Below are 22,248 nucleotides of genomic sequence, written 5' to 3'. Positions count from 1 at the left end.
CCTGCGACAGAGGAGACCCGGTGTGGGAACAATGAGGCTTGTAAGCACCCCTGTCTGGAAGAAAGCCACCCCTGGATTCCTGCCCGGATGCCAGACAGTCCAGTTCCTTCATGTATGTGTCTGGGTCCCCCAGAGCCACCTGGTGCTGGAGCTCAGTGGTATCGAGTCCAAGTAAGTTTGTGCGCCAGCCCTTTAATAGGAACAGCTGGGTCTCCAGCAGCCTCCATATCTCTCAGCCACAATTCCTGCTGGATATTACAGCCTGTAGTTATGGGGACTTTTCTTCCCAGCTCTGGACCCTGGGATGGGAGTCTGATGTGGGGCTGGGATCTTTTCCCTTCTCCGGCAGCTTCCACAAAAACAACCTCCCTCCCGATTGGAAAACTGGCACACGTGGGTGTTGTACCAGCCTGCTCAGCCTGGGCTCCCCTCCAACTAGTCTCATTGTGCTTTCTTCTTTACTTCTCTAGTTGTAGGACTTCCATTCAGCCAGCTTCCAGGTGGTTCTGAATGATGGTTGTTCTGTATTTTAGTTGTAATTTTGATGTGGTTGTGGGAAGTGGTGAGTACAGGCGTTTACCGATGCCACCATCTTGGTTCTTCTCACCCCTGTTGTAGCAATTCTGGAGTTCAGAGGGCAGTGCTTTTCATCTGCCTCATGCAGAACCTGGAGGCCTGCTGAGAACTGGTTGTGGGAGAGTGCAGGTGTGGCCCGTCTGCACTGGGGGCAGCTGGGGAGGAGGCTCGCAGTCAGCAGCAGGAAGGGATGCCACAGGAGATGGATCTGCAGACCAGGGTGGGGCAGGAGGGCTGGATGCACCCAGAGGACTGGCAGGAGGAGGCCACACACACGGCGGGCCTGCAGCTCACGGGCAGGCACACGGGGGACTGGCAGGAGGGAGCCATGAACACCATGGGTTTGCAGCTCACAGGCCAGCAGGGCACCTGGCAGCTCACGGGCACATACACAGCTGGCCTGCAGCTCACAGGCAGGCACACGGAGGACTGGCAGGAAGGGGCTGTGCACACAGTAGGCCTGCAGCTCATGGGCAGGCAGATGGAGGACTGGCAAGGGCTGGGCGAGCAGCAGCCAGCCTGGCCGCCTGTGTGGCAGCTGGTGTGGCACGTGTTGTTGTGGGCTGGCCGGGGTGGGAGTGAGGGCGGAGATGTCTGCAGGTTTCTTCTCTGGCAGCCTTTATACCCAGGCTGTGGGCGTCCTGGCAACATGGAAGCACGACTGTTGACTTTTTCCTGCTTCCTCACGGCTGCTTCCTTGTGTTTCCAGCACCTTCTTTCCCGGAATGCACTCTCCTGTGTGAGGCTCCACATAAACAAGCTTGGCTCCGAGGCCGGGTCCCCTCTGTAAGCAGGGTGTTCTGGTTTGACTCCGTGGGCTCCTGGGGTTTCTCCAGGCCATTATTGTGCACAGAGCACCCTGGCTCGCTCCAAGAACCATGTCCTTTTAGCCATTTGTGTCTCATGCCCTTAGTGGAGACGTGAGGCAGTCATGTAGGCTGAGCGTGTATTCCACACAGGAGGCATTAGAGCAGGACTCTGCAAACTGAAGTCTGCAGGAAGGATCTGGCTGCTGCCGTGTGTGAATAAAAGCTTTGTTGGACGCAGCCACGTCCCTGTCCCTGCGTCTGTCTAAGGCTGCTTAGGTGCAAGCTGCTGAGCAGTTATGGGAGAGACCTTGTGGCAGCAAAGCCTGAAATGCTCACTATCTGCCCTTTGCAGAAAGTTTGCCTGAAGTCTATGCAGAAATTGACTTGTTTATGCAGCAAACAGTCCACACCGTGTGCAGGCAGTGGGGCCATCCTGGCCTCAGGAGCCTTCCAGGGCAATGAGTGAATGCGCGGATGGAGAAATTAATGCACAAAGTAATTCCAGGGAGGAAAACAGGGGCAGCAGAGAGTGAGGGGTGCTGGCGGGCGGCTGGGCCTCTGTGAGTGGGCGACGCTGAGCAGCACTGGGTGATGTGAAGGGCAGTGTCCCAGGCAGAGGCACCCGGGGATGTGAGGGCACTACTGCAGAAATGGGCATGCTCGGGGAGCGATGGGGAGCCCCATAGTCTGAGGTGCTAGGGCACAGGCGCAGGTTGAGCGATTCAGGTCATGCCACCCGAGCTGATGAAGAAGAAAGAGTTGGTGAACTCGAAGACACTCAGTAGAAAGTATCCAATTGATGAAGAGGAAAAAGAAAAGAAAAGGGCCTCTGAGAGAACATTAAAAAAAAAACTAACGTAGAGATACTTTTAACCCAAGAGGAGAATGACATGGAGACATATGAATGTCTTAAAGAAATATGGACAAAATCCCCAAGTTTGATGTGGAAAACCCTAACTGATAGATGGAAGATCCCAGAACCCCAAAGCCCCAGCGTTACTTGGCACTATGGACTCCAGAGTGAAACAGCCATTTCACAGGCCCGCTTCTCTGTCTGCGGTGACCGGGCAGGCACGCGTCACCCATCCTGGAAGAGTGCGGAATGGACACGTAATCAATTAGGAGACAGTTCGTGTAAAACACTTAGCACAGACCTGGCACCAAGCTACATCGTTACTATGTCATTGCGGTGACGTGGTCCTTGCGCTCGCCCTGGGGAGCCCAGCAGCGTTGGGAAGACCTTCTGAATCATTGAGTTTCCACATGTAAACGGGGGACCCCCAGTGCAATGAGTGTGACTGTGCTTACGTGGACAGAGGACAGGGTATGTAAAACTGGGGAGGACCTTGACAATCATTGCTGGGTCCCCTGTCCCACAACGATGGCCCTTCGCTATCCAATCTGGGCTCTGGTTCCAGAAATCATAGGACCACTGGGTCTCGGCGACCTGCAGCCAAGAACGAGCTTCCTGAACACCCGGGGTCACTTCAGCCAGGTAGAGGCACACAAAGCGGGAAGAGGAGAACCCGGTGAGGCAGCCACGAGGAAGGCGCCATGCGGCTGGTTGCAAGGACACTGCTGCCTGGTGTAACGCTCGCCCCGGGAAGGAGCCTGCAGACCAGCCCTGTCCTCTGCCACCATGTGCCACACCAGCTGCCCCACCAGTCCCCTGGGCTGAGTTGCTGCCTGCGGCCCGCCCCTGGGCTGCGGGGGCTCCTGCTGTGCCCCCCATGAGGCTCTGCTGTGCCTGCCAGTGTGCAGCTCAGCCACCTCCTGCCAATGGGCCTGCAGCTGCCTGTCTCCATGTTGCCCAGCAGCCCTCCTCCTGCAGCCTGGCCAGCTGTGTGCCCAGCCCCTGCCAGGCGACCAGCTGCATGTCCCTGGGCCTCCAGGCAGCCTCCTTTGTGCCCGTGAGCTGCAGGCCCATTGTGTGTATGTCCCCTCCTGCCAGTCCTCTGGATGCAGCCCGCCGTCCTGCCACACCCTCATCTGTAGACAGGTTCCCTGCTGCACACCGTCCTGCCACTGAGCCTGTGGCCTCCCAGGATCCCTCCTCATGGGGCCAGGAGCAGCCGGTTGCACGGACTCCTCTGAGTCGGCCCAGACGTTCACTTCCGACCTCCTGGATCCCACAAACCACTTTGTAGCACGGCCACTGGATCTCAGCGAGCCAGGCTGAGGGACTCGCCCCCAGTTCATCCCACTGGCAGGTGCCGCAGTGCCCAGGCCCCGCACCCTCCAGCAGCCAAGGCCTAATAAATATCGGAGTGTGATGCTCACCGAGTGTGCCGAGTGTGGCTGTGTCCCTCCTTCAGTGTCTTTCCCTGAACTCCTTCTGGGTGTGGTTTCCGAGGATTCTGGAAAGTTCCTTCTGCAGAGAGGGCAGGGACTGACCCTTCAAAGGCCACCTCAGAGTGATTGGGGTGCTCCTAGTGGCCAGCCACATGGCTTCCTTTGTCCCACATTGTCCCTTGAGCTTATGAGTTCAGTTCTTCGCCAGCTCTGGGTGAGACTGAAGGCAAATCTCTAGCTTGCTGACCTGACCCCACTTAGGTAAACAGGTCCCCTCCTCCCCTTCAGCTAAAGCCAAGACTGCACATTCCATTGAAAAATATGGCTCCGCCCTAGTCGGTTTGGCTCAGTGGCTAGAGTGTTGGCCTGCAGGCTGAAAGGTCTCGGGTTCGATTCTGCACATGCCCAGGTTGCGGGCTCGATCCCCAGTGTGGGGCCTGTAGGAGGCAGTTGATCAATGATTCTCTCTCATCATTGATACTTTGATCTCTCTCTCTCCCTTCCTCTCTGAGATCAATGAAAATATATTTTAAAAACAAAAAGTAAAATATGGCTCCTTCCCCCAGTCAGCAGAGAGGGCTCGATGGGCAACTTCCGTGGTCCCCAGAGATGTCCTTGTCCTAATCCCAGAACCTGTGACTATGATGCTCGTAGGCAAAGCGACTTGAAGATGGGCGCCAATGAAGGGTTTTGCGATGGGAGATGATCCCGGGTGATCCAGGGGTCCCAATGTCATTACAGGGACTTATGGGAGGACCGGGCTACAGAACAGGAGGCCCCAGGAAGATGGAAGCAAGACGCTAGGCTGCCGGCTTAGAGCATGCAAATGTGGAATGTGGGGGGACCTCTAGGAGCCGAGGGGACAAGGGACAGGTTCTTCCCCGGAGCCTCCAGAAGGGTCCAGTCCCGCCCACGCCTTCACTTCAGCCAGAGAGACCCGTAGTGGGCTCTGGCCCCCAGAGCTGTGAGACAATACATTCGCTTTGTTGTAGCCACTGTGTTCATGGGCACTTGTCCTGGCCACAGGATAGACCCAACCTTCGTTGCACAGTCGCCGATGTCCACTCTTCCCCCGTGATGCTGGTGGCTGCCATGTGACCGTCAGGGGGTGGAGAAGCTCAGGGGAGGAGCAGGTGGCGTCCGGAGCGGGTTGCCGCTGGCTCCCCTTGGCCCAGCTGTGGGGACTTTGAGCCGCTTCTATTTCTGTGGGCTCCTCCTGCTGGCCAGGGAGGAAGCCCCACTCCAGGTGATCTGTTCCCTTCTTAGGTGCTTAGCAGCAGGGGGGCTCCTGGTCAGGTCTGTCCTGCTCCAGGCTCTCCCCTGGCCTGCGTGTCCACCCTGTCCTGGGCCCCAGGGTCTACCCGGATCATGGGGACTCTTGGGCAGCATCGCCCTTAGTCCTCCCACCCACGGAGCCTCCAGCACAGATTCCGGCCGTGTCTGACCCAGGCCGTGGTGGTCCTCCTGCAGGGGACACTGTCGCACAGCTCTTGGCCAACAGGGTTTCTGCTGCTCCCAACTCCCCTTCACCTGGACGGGCAGGTGGACAGACATGGGCAGGAGCCCACGTCCCTCAAGGTCCAAGCCTCCAGCACCCACGCCCGCCTCCTGGGCCCAGCCTTGGTGGGCTGCCCACTGCGGAGAGGGTGGGCCGCTGGGTCGGGAAGGGAGACAAGCGTCCAGCTGCTCTGAACTTGGATTGGAGAGTGTCTTCATTGTCTGGCTCCTACCAGATGGAGCACCCAGAGCCCAGATTTGGAGTGGCCCAGGGGGCGCAGGGGAGGAGACAGCAAACACACATTTCCCGGCACAAACATTTTATTGATTTAGCAACTGGCTTTTGTCACATGGAAAGCAAAGCACCAGTCCTGCAGAGGAGGCTCCTGGGGCCCCAAGTCCACCAGTGAGGGGTTTATGGGTCCTCTCTTCTCAAAATCGCCTGGGGCGCATGTTCAAATCCAGCAGAGGGGGGGAGGGGGAGGGCCTGGCACCAGCAGAGAGGGGGAGGGGGAGGGCCTGGCACCAGCAGAGGGGCTCTGGGGGCTCCCGGGAGAGGAAAACTGTGCTCAGGAGCAAGGAGAGCAGCTCCAGAGGCAGAAGATGGAGCTGCTCAGCAGCAGGACTTCTGGGCCGAGGTGGGGACACAGCAGGCCGGGCGGGAGCACACAGGGCGGCAGAGCAGGGACATGCAGGAGGACGGGCGGCAGCAGCTGGGCTGGCAGGAGAGGGCGGGGCCACAGCAGGAAGAGGCGGGCACGCAGCAGGCCGGGCGGGAGCACACAGGGCGGCAGATGAGGGACACGCAGGAGGAGGGTCTGCAGCAGGATGAGGTGCAGGGGGTGGGCTGGCAGCAGGAGGAGGTTGTGCAGGGGCCGGTCTCAGAGCAGACAGGCACACAGCACAGGGGCTTGCAGCAGACAGGTGTGCAGCAGACGGGTGTGCAGCAGACAGGTGTGCAGCAAGCGGGCTTGCAGCAGACAGGCACACAGCAGGCCTGCTTGCAGGGGCAGGAGGTGCAACAAGAGGGCTGGCAGCAGCTGGGGACACAGCAGGTGGGCTGGCAGCAGCTGGGGACACAGCAGGTGGGCTGGCAGCAGCTGGGGACACAGCAGGTGGGCTGGCAGCAGCTGGGGACACAGCAGGTGGGCTGGCAGCAGCTGGGGACACAGCAGGAGGGCTGGCAGCAGCTGGGGGCGCAGCAGGAGGGCTCACAGCAGCTCTCTGGACAGTCGTCCACCTGCCAGGAGGAGTCGGTGCAAGAGTCACTGGACCCGGGCAGGCAGGCGCGGCTGCCATAGCTCAGGTTGCTGGAGCAGACGGACAGGGCGGATGCGGCCATGGTGGGGCGGTGGGCTGGAGGTGAGCTGGGAGAAGAGTGTGTGAGGGGGTGAAGGTGAGTGAGTGTGCGAGGTGCTGGAACTGTCCAGCTTTTATACCCCTCCCTGGGTGCCTGTGTTGTCCCCGCAGCAGGCTCACGCCCTCCCTTCCTTGTTGGTGTTTGCGCTGTGAGCACCTTCATTATTGTCAGTCCTCTTGTCATGAGATGTCCTTGCTCAGATCATCAATGTTTGTTCCGGACGGGCTGGTTTCCCGGGCCTGAGTCTGACCCCTGCAGGGATGCCTGGTAGGAAGCCACCGCTTCTCCTTGGCTCACCCTTTGGTTTCCACCTGGAGGGCACCTGGGGCAGCTGGGCCCTGGGGACGCACTCTGTGGGTCCAGCCTTTGGTGCCCTCACCTGCGCTGGAGGCCTGGCCTGTGATTGGAAAAGAAGTTGAACAGGCCTGGCCTGTTCTGAGGGAAAGGCAACGTGAGGACAGGCCCTTGCTGGGGGTGGTCTGTGAACGTCCATGGTGTCGGCCGAGGGCTGCAAGGGCGATGAGGCTGAGGACAGGGAGGGACCTCCTCTCGCCAAGAAGAGGCAACTTCCAGCGGGCCTGGCCCCTGGGTTGTTAGGGGACCAGATTCACAGGTGGACCTGTGGGTCCTGAAGCTGTGGGCAGCTCCTGGGAGAGGCACGTCCCGGGCAGCACCTGTGGGTGGGGTGGGTTAACCTGGAGGAGGCAGGCATGGACGAAGCTGGGGGACAATTCATCAACCACAACCCAAAAGGAACCTTCATGAGATATAGATTGAGGATACTGAGCTTCCGGAAAATATTTGCAATATGCATGTTTAGTGTGAACATTAAAAAGTCCTTACAACTAAAGCAGAGTAAGATACAAAAGGATCAAATACAAAATTCAAAACACTCAGATTTTTAATAACTATAGGCAAAGCTATTCATCTTGTTAATAATTAAAATTTCTCAAATTAAAACCTAGCTGTTCCCCCTGTAAGATCAGCCAAGATTTACAATATGCTCGTCATGTCCAGTGCAGCTGAGCGTGGGGCCTCGCTCTTAGGAGCACCTAAAAGGTGTGTTTTTCATGCCTGTGTGATAACACATAATGTAACATTTACCAATGTAACCATTTCAAAGTATACAGTTTAATGGCATTTAGTGCAGTCACAGTGTTGTGCAACCATGACCCCTCTCTAGTTCCAGAACATTCTCATCACTTAATAGTAAATCCTAAGCTATTCAGCAGTCCCTTCCTGCCCCTGCCAACCACTACTCTGCTTTTCTTCTTATGGATTTGCCCATTCTGCACATTTTGTGGAAAACGAATCATACAAGATATGGCCTTTTGTGTCTGCTTATTTCACTGAGCACAAAGTTTTTCAAGCTTCGTCAGGTTGTAGCAGGTGCCAGCGCTTCACTCCTTTTTATGGATAAATGATATCCCATTGTATGGACATACCACATTTTTTTTATCCCTTCATTAGTTGATGGGGGCATTTGAGTTGTCTCCACCTTTGGCTGATATGAACAATGCTGCTGTGAACATTTTTGTGTAGGTTTTTGTTTGACCACCTTTTTTCAATTCTCTTGGGTACACACCTAGTAATGGAATTGTTGGGCCGGATGGTAACTCTATGTTTAACTTCTCAGGAACTGACAGACTATGTTCCACAGTGACTGCATAATTTTGCATTCCCAACAGCAATGTATAAGCATTGCATTTCTTCACACGCTGGCCCACACTGTTGCTGTTTATTTAGTTTTTAATTAGAGTTACCCTCGTGGGGATGAAGTGGCGTCTCATTGTAGTTTTGATTGGCATTTCCCGAATGACCAATGATATTGGGCTTCCTTCCACGTGCTGTTGGCTGTTTGTATGTCTTCTTTGGAGAAATGTCTATTAAAGTGCTTTGCCCATTTTGAATCATGTTGTCTTTTTGTCGTTGAGTTGTAGGAGTTCCTTATGTCTTATGTAGACTGGACTCTTATCAGGATTATAATTTGCAAGCGTTTTCTTCCATTCTGTGGGTTGTCTTCTCACTCTCTGGATACTGCCCTTCAATATAACAAACTTTAAAATCTTGATGAAATCCAGTTTTGTTGATTGTGCTTTTAGCGGCCAAATCTAAGGTCATGCAGGTTTGCCCCTATGTTTTCTTCTTAAAATTATAGTAGCTTTAGCTCTTATATTTAGGTCTTCAATCTATTTGAGTTCATTTTTTCTTTTTGGTTGTCAAATGATCTTTAATTGAAATATTTTCCTTTGTAGTTCTTAACTAGCGGGGCATTTCCCTGCCCCACTGCTCATGTCATCTATGATGTCATGAGTGTGACGACGTCAACATTGCAGCCCACAGACTGGGCAGTCCCCAGGATCCCTTAAATGGTTCCAGAGAGTTCTCTAGCTAAAGATCGGTGCTGCTGGGGTCCAGCCCCAGCGGGTCCAGGGGTCCCCAAAGGTGTGGATGGAGTCGGCGAAGAAGGAATGACACGGAGACAGCGTTCAGTTGATCAGCAGCCTAGCCAGGATCTCTAGCCAGGATCTCCAGCCAAGTTCTGGTCTGGATCTCCAGCGAAGTTCTGGTTAGGATCTCCAGCCAGGTTCTGTGTCCATGTTCTCTTGCTAGGGTCTCCAGCCAGGTTCTCCAGGTTCTCCAGCCAGGTTCAGTCACCAGGTCCTAGTCAGGTTCTCTTGCCATGTTCTATCCAGGTTCTGTAGCCAGGTTCTGTCTCTAGGTTCTGTGGCCAGTTTCTGTCCAGGATCTTTTGCCATGTTCTCTCCAGCGAAGTTCTTCTGTCTCTAGGTTCTGTGTAGGTTCTGTGTCTAGGTTCTGTGGTTCTTGGTTCTGTCTTCTAAGTTCTGTGTCTTGTTGTCTTGTTACATCTGTATTTATACCAGTTGATTCAATCCTATCAATCTCTATTCCAAAGGTTAGGGCGTTTCTTATCTCCATTCCAGGGAGTAAAGATTATGTAGCTTAAGCATGATTGTTCGTAGTTAAAGTGATTAATTACCCGCCTGGCACTTAGTTAAGGGGTTTTATTCCCTCCCTAACTTCAGGGGAAAATCCCTACCTGGGGAAACAACTTTTCTCAGAGAGGTGACCTTGGTTAAAACACATAGTGCCCAGAAGGTGAGCAAACATATTAAGAACAGTATGCCATATATGCCAGGTCCCTTGAAACAGCAAGGAGGGACTGGCTCCTGGCACGGTGCTGCATCCGTCGGGCAGTGCTGACGATCTCATCAAAAGGGGTGTTTCCACTGCGCCTCGTGTTTTCTTGCTTTTTTCTGTCTCGTTGCAGTTGTTTGAGGGCTTTGATGATCAGGGCTGAGGCAGAGGCACTACCTCAATCTGGGCCCGTCTGTCCTGAACAGGCAGTTTCATTGTAACCTTAAGATCCTTCCCATTGGTTGCCTTAGTGATGTCGTCACCAACCTTTTTTAGAGACAGGCCCGGAGGTCAGTCTTGGGGGCCAGCACAGACATAGCACCGATTTCCCCCTGCTGCTCAGGTATCTGACTTCAGTCTTGTTGGGGTTAAAATTCGGCAGCACGGTGGAGGTGGCTGATGTCAGATAAACCCAGATTTGTATGAAGAAACTTGCACCTAAGGCTTCTCTGAGCCGAAACTGAGTTAATTTTTATATAGGTGTGAGCTAGGGTTCAACTTCACTCTTTTGCATGTAAATATCTAGTTGTCTCAGTAACATTTGTTGAAGAGACGATTCTTTCTCCATTGAATGGTCTTGACACTACTGTTAATAATCAATTGGCCATATATTTGTGGGGTTTTTTTTTCTGGACTCTCAATTTTATTCCATTGATCTATATGTCTATCCTTATGCCAGTACCTCTGTTTGGATTACTGTAGCTTTATAGTAAGTTTTCTTTCTTTCTAATTTGGATGTCTTTTCTTTTCTTTTCTTTTCTTTTCTTTTCTTTTCTTTTCTTTTCTTTTCTTTTCTTTTCTTTTCTCTTCTCTCCTCTCCTCTCCTCTCCTCTCCTCTCCTCTCCTCTCCTCTCCTTTCCTTTCCTTTTCTTTTCTTTCTTTTCTTGCCCAATTGCTCTGTTGAGAACTTCCAGTACAGTGTTGAGTAGAAGTGGTAAAAGTGGGCATCCTTGTCTTATTTGTCTTAGAGGAAAAGCTGTTAGTCTTTTATCGTTGAATATTGTCAGCTGCGGGTTTTTCATAATGTTCTCTGTTATGCTGAGGAAGTTTCCTTCTATTCCTAGTTTGCTGAGCATTTTTTATTGTGAAAGAGATGGTTTTTGTCAAATGCTTTTTCTGTAGCATTTGGGATGACGTGGTTTCCCCCTACATTCTATTGACCTGGTGCATCACACTGATGGGTTCTCACATGTTGAATTATTCTTGCATTCTTGGGATAAATCCCACTTGCTCATTGTGTATAATTCTTTTAATATAATGCTGGATTTGGTATAATTGTATTGGATATTGGTCTGTAGTTTTCCCTTGTTATCTTTCTCTGGCTTTGACATCAGGATAATGCTGACCGACCTCATAGAGTAAGTTAGAAAGTGTCGCCTCACATGGTGTTCTTTGGGGTGGATGAGAAGGGTGGGTGCCATGTCTTCTGTAAATATTCAGCAGAATTCAGCATTGGCATCACTGGGCCCTGGGCTTTTCTTTTGGGGAAGGTTGTTTATTACCGATTCAGTCTCATGACTTGTTTTATGTTTCTTCAGCTTGTCTATTTATTATTGAGTCAGTTCACTCACTTTAGGTCCAAAGGTACAAAATATATTGAAAATGAAAGATTGAAAAAAGATATTTAATGCAAATAGTAGCCAAAAGAACTCTGAATGGTTATAATAAAATGGCAAAATAGATTTTAAGTCAAAATTATTGTCAGAGACAAATAAGACTTCAACTATTGATAAAAGGTCAATATATCAAGAATATTTGACAATTATAAACATATATATCTAACAACAGACTTCCAAAATACATAAAGAAAAAATTTACAGAACTGAAGAAAGAAATAGACAATTCCAATTCTACAATAATACTTGGAGACTTCAATAAGTCATTTTCACTAATTAAAAAAAATGAAATGGTAGAACAACTAGATCAAAGATCAAGAATGAGCCCTAGCCAGTTTGGCTCAGTGGATAGAGTGTCGGCCTGCAGACTGAAGGGTCCCAGGTTCGATTCTGTCCAAGGGCACATGCCCTGTTTGCAGGCTCGATCCCCAGTAGGGGGCATGCAGGAAGCAACCAATCAATGATTCCCTCTCATCATTGATGTTTCTATCTCTCTCTCTCCCTCTCCCTTCCTCTCTGAAATCAATAAAAATATATTTTAAAAAAAGATCAACAATGAAATAGAGGACTTGAAGAACACTATAAAGCAACTAGACCTAACCGACATGTATACAACACTCAACTCAACAACAGCAGAATACACATTTTTCTTAACTGCACATGGGATATTCTCCTGATTAGACTATATGTTAGGCCACAAGACAAATCTCAGTACATTTAAAAATATTGGAATCTCACCAAGTATCTTATCTGATCACAACGAAATGAAACTAGAAATCAATTACAGAAGGAAAACTGAAAAATTTACAAATATGTGGAAATCAAACAACAAAGAAAAAACAAATGGGTCAAAAGAAGAAATAAAAAGGGAAGTAGAAAGTACTTTGCAATGGGTGCAAATGAAAACATAATAAACCAATATTTAAAGAATATAGAAAAACAATACTCAGAGGAAAATTTATAGCTATTGGCACAATTAAAAAGAAGAAAGATTTCAAATCAATAACCTAACTTTACACCTTAACAAACTAGTAAAAGAAGAGCAAACTAAACCCAAAGCAGCAGAAAAAAGGAAATAAAGATAAGGACACAGATTAATAAAATAGAGACTAGAAACACAATAGTGTGATCAATGAAACCAAAAGTTTATTCTTGCAAACAACAAAATTGACAAAACTTTAACTAGATTGGCTAAGAAAAAAAGAAAGAAGACTCAAATTACTAAAATCAGAAGTAAAAATGGGGCATTTTTACTGCCCTTACAGGAATAAAAAGGAGTATAGGAGAATACTGTGAACAACTATTCACTAAAAAGTTTGACCTAGACATATGGGAAAATCCTTAAAACACACACACTACTGAAACAGATACCTTACTGGTGTTCTTTATTTCTTCATATGGCTCCAAGTTACGGATTAGTACCCTTTTATTTCAACCTGAATTATTATTTCTTGTAGGGCAGATCTACTAGTAATCAACTCCTTCAACATTTATTTATTTGGATATGTCTTAATGACTCCTTCATTTTTAAAGGACTTTTTTGCTGGATAGAGACTTCTTGATGGACAATTTTTAATGCACTTTAAATATGGCATCCTACTGCCTTCTGGTCTCACAGTTTTTAGATGGGAAATTGGCTGTCAATCTTCTCTCTTGCGTTTTTTAAGATTCTCTCTTTGTCTTCTAGTAATTTGATTATAATGCATCTCAGTGTGGATCACTTTGAGTTTATTCTGTTTGAGTTTATTGAGCTTCTTGGATGTAGAGTCCTGTTTCATCAAATTTGGGAAGTTTTTGACCATCATTTATTTATTTTTTAAATCATCACTCAAGGATACGCTTTTATTGACTTTTAGAGAGAGAGGAAGGGAGAGAAAGAAACATTGCTATAAGAGAGAAACATTGATTGATTGCCTCTCATATATGCCCTGAGCAGGGATCAAACCTGCAACCTAAGTATGTGCCCTGATGGGGAGTCAAACCTGCACCTTTTGGTGCATGAGACAATGCTCCTACCAACTGAGCCATCCAGCCAGGGCTTGACCACTTTTCTTACAATTTTTTTCTGCTCTTTTCTCTACCTCATCTTTCTGGGACTCCATTTAGTATTTGTGGTTGTGCTTGATGGTGTCCCACAGGTGCCTTAATCTCTATTCATTTATCTTCATTTCATTTATTTTATCTTCTCCTCAGACTCCAGTATTTCAGTTGACCTATCTTCACTCTCACTAATTCTTTCTTCTGCCCGCTCAAATGTGCTATCCAGACCCTCTAGTGAAGTTTTCATTTCAGTTATTGTACTCTTCAACTCTGAATTTTCATTTGGTTCCTTTTTATATTTCTGTCTCTTTATTAACATACTATATTTGGTGAGACATAATTTTCTTGGTTTCTCTTAACTCTTTGTCCATGGTTTTCATGAACTCTTAGAGTATATTAATAAAGTTGATGTAAAGACTTTGTCTAGTAAATTCAATTCCTGGATTTTACGTGCCTTGTAATTTTTTTGAAAACATCTTGAATATTATAATGTGACTAGAGGCCCAGTGCACGGATTCATCGAGGGACACTGATGGGGTCCCTCGTCCTGGCCTGCACCCTCTTGCAATCCAGGACTCCTCGGAGGATGTCAGAGAGCCGGTTTCAGCCTGATCCCCGCAGATCAGGCCGAGGGACCCCACTGGTTCATGAATCTGTGCACCAGGCCTCTAGTATGCATATAAGATCTTTGTATAATCTCTTCCCACCCTCCCCCTCTCCCCTTTTCTCTGAGATTCATCAGTCTGTTCCATGTTTCCATGCCTGTGGTTTCCACTCCTGTGTTGAGCCTCCGCCCCCTGATGGTCAGTGCGCATCATAGCTACCGGCCAGTCAGCTGGTCACTTAGGCTTTTATATAGAGAGAACTTTTATATAGAGAGATAATTGACATCAGATTCTCCTCCCTCCATATAGTTTGTTGTTGCTGATTGTTGTGGCTTTTTGTTTGTTTGTTTAGCAACTCTTTTAAACTATTTTGTAGTGACTGTACTCTTTGTCATGTGTGGTCTCTGTTAGTAGTCAAATAGTAATTTGACAGATAGTTCCTTAAACACCTGGATCCCCCAATTTTATTTCCCCTCCCAGTCTTTTTAGCTGGGCTCTGTTGGAGCATGCCTTCAACCCTCAACTAGACAGTTTACAATTCTGCCTTTACCTTCACTTTCTGCTTGCTCAGAGCTTGAGGTGCAGTCAGAGGTGAGTATTTAAGGCCTTCTTAGGTCTTTTCTGAGCACTCACCCCCTCATATGTACTTAGGGAGCTTTGAGACTCCCGGGAATTGGTGGAAGCTTTGAAAACCTTATTCTTGAAAGCATCTCATTCCCCAGCTTGTCATTCTAGGCTTATCAGGGTGTCTTCTGTTTGCCACAGCTGATACTCTTCCCTCGGGTGCCTTAACTTCTTTACTTGACAAACACTGCCCATGCGCATGCCTCTATACCTTGAGGAAGTTCTGAGTTGGGAGAAATAAAGGCAAGCCCTTTGCGTGAGTCCTTCAACAAGCCACCAGGCAGGCTAAAACAAACAACCACGCTTACAGCGGTTCTCAACCTGTGGGTCGCGACCCCTTTGGCAGTCGAGCGACCCTTTCACAGGGGTCGCCTAAGACCATCCTGCATATCAGGTTTTTACATGACGATTCATAACAGTAGCAACATTACAGTTATGAAGTAGCAACAAAAATAATTTTATGGTTGGGTCACAGCATGACGAACTGTATTGAAAGGGCCAGAAGGTTGAGGACCACTGCTAAGACAAGGTCTGCCGTGCTCCCTCCAGCACCAGGACTCACCGGGAACAGCACAGGCTGCTGAATTCAGACTGCGGCTGAGCGGGGATGGGGTGGCGCAAGGACTGCGAACACGCTGCAAAGTGGTTCTATGTGGCTGCACCTGCTTTTTCTCTTGACAAAGCATTTCCTTGGCTGTTTTAAACCTTTGACCATTTTCCAGAGTTTAGATACAGCTGATTCTGCCAGCTTTGCCCCCCTCCCCGCCCTTCCGCCCACAGTGCTTTGAGGAGGGGAGCTTAGAGTTTCCTATTTTCTATGTTTTCTGACATTTTAGTGGCACAATTTTGAAAAGCCCTTAGAAGGGCATTTGTCAGTATCTCTCAGAATTTAAAACTGGTGAACATTCCGACCTAGAAATGCCACGTCAAGCAATGTAAGCGCCATGAAAACCTGCACTGGTGCACATGGGTATACTGTACGTGAGGACCCTCACCGTGGTGTTTGTAATAATCAGGACTAGAGAGACCTTAAATGCCTGTCCATCTGTACGGTGCATAAATTGATAATGGCGTGCCCACACTTTGGGAGGATGCATACCTCGGCAAAGGAATCATGATAAAATATGTTTCTTATCAAACTGGCAAAGATAGAGAAATGTGAGTCTCCATGTTGCAAATCTGTGCTATTTTATTTTTTTATTTTTTTTTTTATTGCTTAAAGTATTACAAAGGGTATTACATATGTGTCCATTTTATCACCCCGCCCTAGACAGTCCCCTAGCCTCCCCTATCCCCCAGTGTCTTATGTCCATTGGTTATGCTTATATGCATGCATACAAGTCCTTTAGTTGATCTCTTACCCCCCTACCTCCTGCCCCCCAACCCTCCCCGGCCTTCCTGCTGCAGTTTGACAATCAGTTTGAGGCTGCTCTGCCTCTGTATCTATTATTGTTCAAAAGTTTATGATGGTCTCTATTATCCATGAATGAGTGAGATCATGTGGTATTTTTCCTTCATTGACTGGCTTATTTCACTTAGCATAATGCTCTCCAGTTCCATCCATGACGTTGCAAATGGTAAGAGTTCCTTCCTTTTTACAGCAGCATAGTATTCCATCGTGTAGATGTACCACAGTTTTCTAATCCATTCATCTACTGATGGGCACTTAGGCTGTTTCCAGATCTTAGCTATGGTGAATTGTGCTGCTATGAACATAGGGGTGCATATATCCTTTCTGATTGGTGTTTCTGGTTTCTTGGGATATATTCCTAGAAGTGGGATCACAGGGTCAAATGGGAGTTCCATTTTCAGTTTTTTAAGGAAACTCCATACTGTCTTCCATAGTGGCTGCACCAGTCTGCATTCCCACCAGCAGTGCACAAGTGATCCTTTTTCTCCACATCCTCTCCAGCACTTGTCGTTTGTTGATTTGTTGATGATAGCCAGTCTGACAGGTGTGAGATGATACCTCATTGTTGTTTTGATTTGCATCTCTCGGATGATTAGTGACTTTGAGCATGTTTTCATATGTCTCTTGGCTTTCTGAATGTCCTCTTTTGAAAGGTGTCTATTTAGGTCCTTTGCCCACTTTTTGATTGGATTGTTTATCTTCCTTTTGTTGAGTTGTATGAGTTCCCTATAAATTTTGGAGATTAGGCCCTTATCAGATATGACATTGGCAAATATGTTTTCCCACACAGTGGGTTTTCTTATTGTTTTGTTGATGGTTTCTTTTGCTGTGCAGAAGCTTTTTATTTTGATGAAGTCCCATTTGTTTATTTTCTCTTTAGTTTCAAGTGCCCTAGGAGCTGTGTCAGTGAAGAAATTGCTTCGGCATATGTCTGAGATTTTGTTGCCTTTGGATTCTTCTAGAATTTTTATGGTTTCCTGTCGTACATTTAAGTCCTTTATCCATTTTGAGTTCATTTTTGTGTATGGTGTAAGTTGGTGGTCTAGTTTCATTTTCTTGCATATATCTGTCCAATTTTCCCAACACCATTTATTGAAGAGACTATCTTGGCTCCATTGTATGTTCTTGCCTCCTTTGTCAAATATTAATTGAGCATATTGGTTCGGGCAGATTTCTGGGCTCTCTATTCTATTCCATTGATCTATATGCCTATTCTTGTGCCAGTACCAGGCAGTTTTGAGAACAGTGGCTTTGTAATACAACTTGATATCTGGTATTGAGATCCCACCTACTTTGTTCTTTTTCAGGATTGCTGCAGCTATTCGGGGTCTTTTTTTATTCCAGATGAATTTTTGGAGAGTTCGTTCTAGATCTCTGAAGTATGCCGTTGGTATTTTAATGGGAAGTGCGTTGAATTTATAGATTGCTTTGGGTAGTATGGACATTTTAATGATGTTGATTCTACCAATCCATGAACACGGTATGTTCTTCCATCTGTTTATGTCTTCCTCTATATCTTTTTTCAACGTCCTGTAGTTTTCTGAGTAGAGGTCTTTTACCTCTTTAGTTAAGTTGATTCCTAGGTAGCTTAATTTTTTTGGTGCAATGGTAAACGGGATTGCTTTTATAATCTCTCTTTCTGAAAGTTCACTACTGGTGTATAGAAATGCCTCAGATTTCTTGGGGTTAATTTTGTATCCTGCTACATTGCCAAATTCATGTATTAAGTCTAGTAGCTTTTGGATGGAGTCTCTGGGGTTTTGTATGTATAATATCATGTCATCTGCAAATAAGGACAGTTTTACTTCCTCTTTTCCAATTTGGATGCCTTTTATTTCTTCTTCTTGCCGAATTGCAATGGCTAACACTTCCAGTACTATGTTGAACAGGAGTGGTGAGAGGGGGCATCCCTGTCTTGTTCCTGTTCTTAGGGGAAATGGTGTTAGTTTTTGCCCATTGAGTATGATGTTGGCTGTGGGCCTGTCATATATGGCTTTTATTATGTTGAGGTATGATCCTTCTACTCCCACCTTGCTGAGAGTTTTTATCAAAAATGGGTGTTGAATTTTGTCAAATGCTTTTTCTGCATCAATTGATATGACCATGTGGTTTTTTTCTTTCAGTTTGTTTATGTGATGTATCACGTTTATTGATTTGCGGATATTGTACCATCCTTGCATCCCTGGGATAAATCCTACTTGGTCATGGTGTATGATCTTTCTGATGTACTGCAGGATCCGATTTGCTAAGATTTTGTTGAGGATTTTGGCATCTATGTTCATGAGGGATATTGGCCTGTAGTTCTCTTTCATTGTGTTGTCTTTACCTGGTTTTGGTATTAGGGTGATGCTGGCTTCATAGAATGAGCTTGGAAGTGTTCCTTCCTCTTGAATTTTTTGTAGTAGTCTGAGGAGGATAGGTTTTAGTTCTTCCTTGAATGTTTGGTAAAACTCCCCTGTGAAGCCGTCTGGTCCTGGGCTTTTGTTTGCTGGAAGCTTTTTGATGACTGCTTCAATTTCTTCCATAGTTATTGGCCTGTTGAGATTTTTAGATTCTTCCTGATTGAGTTTTGGAATGTTGTATTTTTCTAGGAATTTGTCCATTTCCTCCAGGTTGTCTAGTTTGTTGGAGTAGAGCTGTCCATAGTATTTTTTAATGATCATTTGTATTTCTGTGGGGTCTGTTGTTATTTCGCCTCTATCGTTTCTGATTTTGTTGATTTGGGTCCTCTCTCTTTGCTTCTTGGTGAGGCTGGCTAGAGGTTTGTCAATCTTGTTTATCCTTTCGAAGAACCAGCTCTTGGTTTCATTGATTTTCTGTATTGTTTTTTTGGTCTCTATGTCATTTATTTCTGCTCTAATCTTTATTATTTCCTTCCTTCTGCTCACTCTGGGGTTTTCTTGTTGCTCTCTTTCTAATTCTTTGAGTTGTAGAGTTAGATGATTTACTACCATGTTTTCTTGTTTTTTGAGATAGGCCTGTAGAGCTATAAACTTCCCTCTCAAGACTGCTTTCATTGTGTCCCATAGGTTTTGGATTGTTGTGTTTTCATTGTCATTAGTTTCCAGGATGTTTTTAATTTCTTCTTTGATCTCATTGGTAACCCAATCAATATTTAATAGCATGCTATTCAGCTTCCAGGTGTTTGAGTATTTTTGGTTGTTTTTATTGTAGTTTATTTCTAATATTATGCCATCGTGGTCTGTGAAGATGCTTTTTATGATTTCAATCTTCTTAAATTTGGGGATACTTTGCTTGTGACCCAATATATGGTCTATTTTTGAATATGTCTTATGAGCATTTGAGTAGAATGTATATTCCCTGGCTTTGGGGTGGAGTGTTCTGAAGATGTCTATTAAGTCCATCTGATCTAGTGAGTCATTTAGGATTGCTGTATCTTTGCTGATTGTTTGTCTAGAGGGCTTATCCAGTGCTGTCAGTGGTGTATTAAAGTCCCCTACTATGATTGTATTGTTGTCGATCTCTCCTTTGATATCTTCCAGGAGTTTTTTTATGAATTTGGGTGCTCCTGCATTGGGTGCATATATGTTTACCAGAGTTATATCTTCTTGTTGTATTGATCCCTTTAGTATTATGAAGTGGCCTTCCTTATCTCTTGTTATGGCCTTCACTTTGAGGTCTATTTTGTCCGATATAAGTATTGCTACCCCAGCTTTCTTTTCCTTTCCATTTGCCTGAAAGATATTTTTCCATCCTTTCACTTTCAGTCTGTGTGAGTCCCTTCTAATGAGGTGGGTTTCTTGTAGACAGCAGATGTATGGGTCATGTTTTTTTATCCATTCAGCCACTCGATGTCTTTTGTTTGGAGCATTTAGTCCATTTACGTTTAAAGTTATTATTGAAAGGTACTTGTTTGTAGCCATTTCTGTTTTTGTGTGGCTGTTTTCTTTCTGAGCTTTTTATTTCTTATTTTTATACCAGTCCCTTTAGCATTCCTTGCATTGCTGGCTTGGTAGTGATAAACTCCCTTAGCCTTTTTTTGTCTGTGAAGCTTCTTATTTCCCCTTCAAGTTTGAATGATAGCCTTGCTGGATAGAGTATTCTTGGATTCAGTCCTTTGCTTTGCATCACTTTGTAAATTTCAGTCCATTCTTTTCTGGCCTGATGTGTTTCTGTTGAGAAATCATTTGACAATCTAATGGGAGAGCCCTTGTATGTAACTTTCTGTCTCTCTCTTGCAGCCTGTAAGATTCTCTCTTTGTCCTGAACATTTGCCATGGTAATTATGATGTGTCTTGGTGTGGGTCTTTTCGGGTTCACCTTGTTTGGGACTCTCTGGGCATGTGTGACTTTTTTCTTCCCCACCTCAGGGAAGTTTTCTGATATTATTTCTTCTAATAGGTTTTCTAATCTTTGTTCATCCTTTTGTTGTTCTGGTACTCCTATCATTCGTATGTTGTTTCGTTTCATGTTGTCCCAAAGCTCCCTTAGGCTCTCCTCCTGTCTTTTAATTTTTTTCTCCAATTGCAGTACATTTTGGGTGTGTTTTGCTTCCTTGTCTTCTAATTCACTAATTCGGTCCTCCGCTTCTCCTAGTCTACTGTTGATACTTTCAATGGAGTTTTTCATTGCAGCTATATCACTCTTCATTTCTTCTTGGGTCTTACTTAAGTTGTTGATTTTTTCATCTGTTTCTTCTAGCTTCTTCCATATGTTATCGATTTTTTCATCTGTTTCGTCTTGCTTCTTGCAGAGGTTGTCGATTTTTTCCTCCATCCGGTTTATGCACTCTAGGACCCTTATTCTGAATTCTTTGTCTGTCATGTTGCATGCCTCTGTATTACTTAGCTGCTTTTCTGGAGAGTCCTCCTTCTCTTTCCTTTGGGAGTTTCTTTGTCTACCCATGTTTGATCTCACTGACATATCTAGACGTTGAGTCGTTCAGTGGTTGCTCCCTTGGTGGCAGTGACTCTTTGATCTGTGGTTGCTCTTCGGGCGGTTGCGGTAGCAGCTGCTCTTCAGTTGGCAGCAGCTCCTCTGGTGGGTTCTGTTCACAGCTGTGGTGGCTCTCCTGGCTGGTGGGGCGAGGTTTCACGTACAGCTGCTGTTCCTCGGCAGAGGGTGTGTTGCTCAGGAGGTTGCTGTTGCTTGGACCTGCTGCGTTGATTTAAAGGCACAAAATACAACACAACAAGGCACCACGTACCAGGCACTATACACAAATATATTCACGATATTAATAACCCCAAATAAAGGTGATCACCCGAATGAAGAGAATTAGGGAACAAGGAAGAAGAAAGAGAAAAAGATAAAAGAGAAAAAGAAAAGAAAAGTAGGGACCAAAAAAAAAAAAAGGAGTGCAAAAATGAAATTTGGAAAAAGAAGGGGGGAAAATAAAAGCGAGAAAAGAAAAGAAAAAAAAAAAAGAGCGAAAAGAGAGAATGAAGTGGAAGAGGGGAAGAGACTTTTTATATGAGGAGAATACTCCTATAGAACAGCCATTAATCCCAACAAATTCCAGCAACAGCTCCCTGGAGATGAATGCAAACTAGAAACAACCAATAATATAACGATGAAAATAGAATGGAGAACACTAATCCCAAAATAAAATAAAGAGAAAATAAAATGGCACTTTAAAAAATGGTAAAATGGTAGCAGTAGTAATACTGGTTAAAAATAAGAAGGTAGTAATTAAAAGGGTAAAATCAGGTGATGGAAAAAGAAGAAAGAAAAAAAAAAGAAGAAAAAAAAAAGAAAAAAAATTGGTTTCTTAGTTAAAAGGTGGAAAAAAAAAAATTGCAGTAGTGAAGGTCCCTTGGTTCTTCTATTCTTCAGTGTGGCTCGCCTTAGACCTGCCAGGTATTCAGGAGAGTGTTGAGTTTCCCTGCGATACACTGTTCCTCTGTGTTGTAAACCACAGTCCTTATTTTAAAGCAGACCGCTTTTGTTTCCCAGACTGCCTTATTTTGTGTTTATCAAAGAGTCAGTTTGTGGGTCAGCCTCTGGGTGGCAGTGTTTTGGGGTTGGCCTCTGAGGCTATAGGGCCTTTCTGTCCATTGGAAGTTCACTGCCCAGAGCTGGCTGCGTAATAGTTAGTTACCAGCGCTGTGTTGTTGCTGGGATTGAAAATCCCTCTATAGGCCAGACCCTGTTAACTCCCAGGGACTGATCAGGTTATTTTAATCCTTGATCTTGTACAGGGTGGAATCTGGGTGTGGCTGTGCTCCTTGCCTGGGGGCTGGGGGGAGGAGTCTCACTCTCCGGAGAGAATGGCTGCCCCAGTCCTGTGCTCAGGGGT

The 22,248-nt window shown here is 46.3% G+C and overlaps 3 protein-coding genes across 3 annotated transcripts in view; 1 reads left to right on the top strand and 2 right to left on the bottom strand.

Annotated features, from left to right (window-relative positions):
* TSPEAR (thrombospondin type laminin G domain and EAR repeats) overlaps positions 1-22,248 on the top strand; it is a gene marked incomplete at its 5' end in the record, with an annotated part of 135,759 nt that overhangs the window by 21,562 nt on the left and 91,949 nt on the right. The gene's annotated exons all lie outside the window — the stretch shown is intronic.
* Positions 751-1,227, bottom strand: LOC308516851 (uncharacterized protein; the record flags this gene model as incomplete). The annotated part of the gene is made up of 1 exon (XM_081087973.1): positions 751-1,227. One exon carries the CDS (start codon positions 1,225-1,227, stop codon positions 751-753), a length of 477 nt encoding a protein of 158 aa, XP_080944099.1.
* LOC308516991 (uncharacterized protein) lies at positions 5,788-6,522 on the bottom strand (the record flags this gene model as incomplete). Its single annotated transcript, XM_081088038.1, has 1 exon — positions 5,788-6,522. The coding sequence occupies exon 1, from the start codon at positions 6,514-6,516 to the stop codon at positions 5,788-5,790; it is 729 nt and encodes a 242-aa protein (XP_080944164.1). The 5' UTR covers positions 6,517-6,522.

Source organism: Myotis nattereri, assembly GCF_964212035.1.
Source record: "Myotis nattereri genome assembly, chromosome: 3".
In the NCBI taxonomy this organism is placed as follows: Eukaryota; Metazoa; Chordata; class Mammalia; order Chiroptera; family Vespertilionidae; genus Myotis; species Myotis nattereri.
Note: the sequence above shows the minus strand (reverse complement) of the source record. Positions and strands in the feature narration are given on the sequence as shown.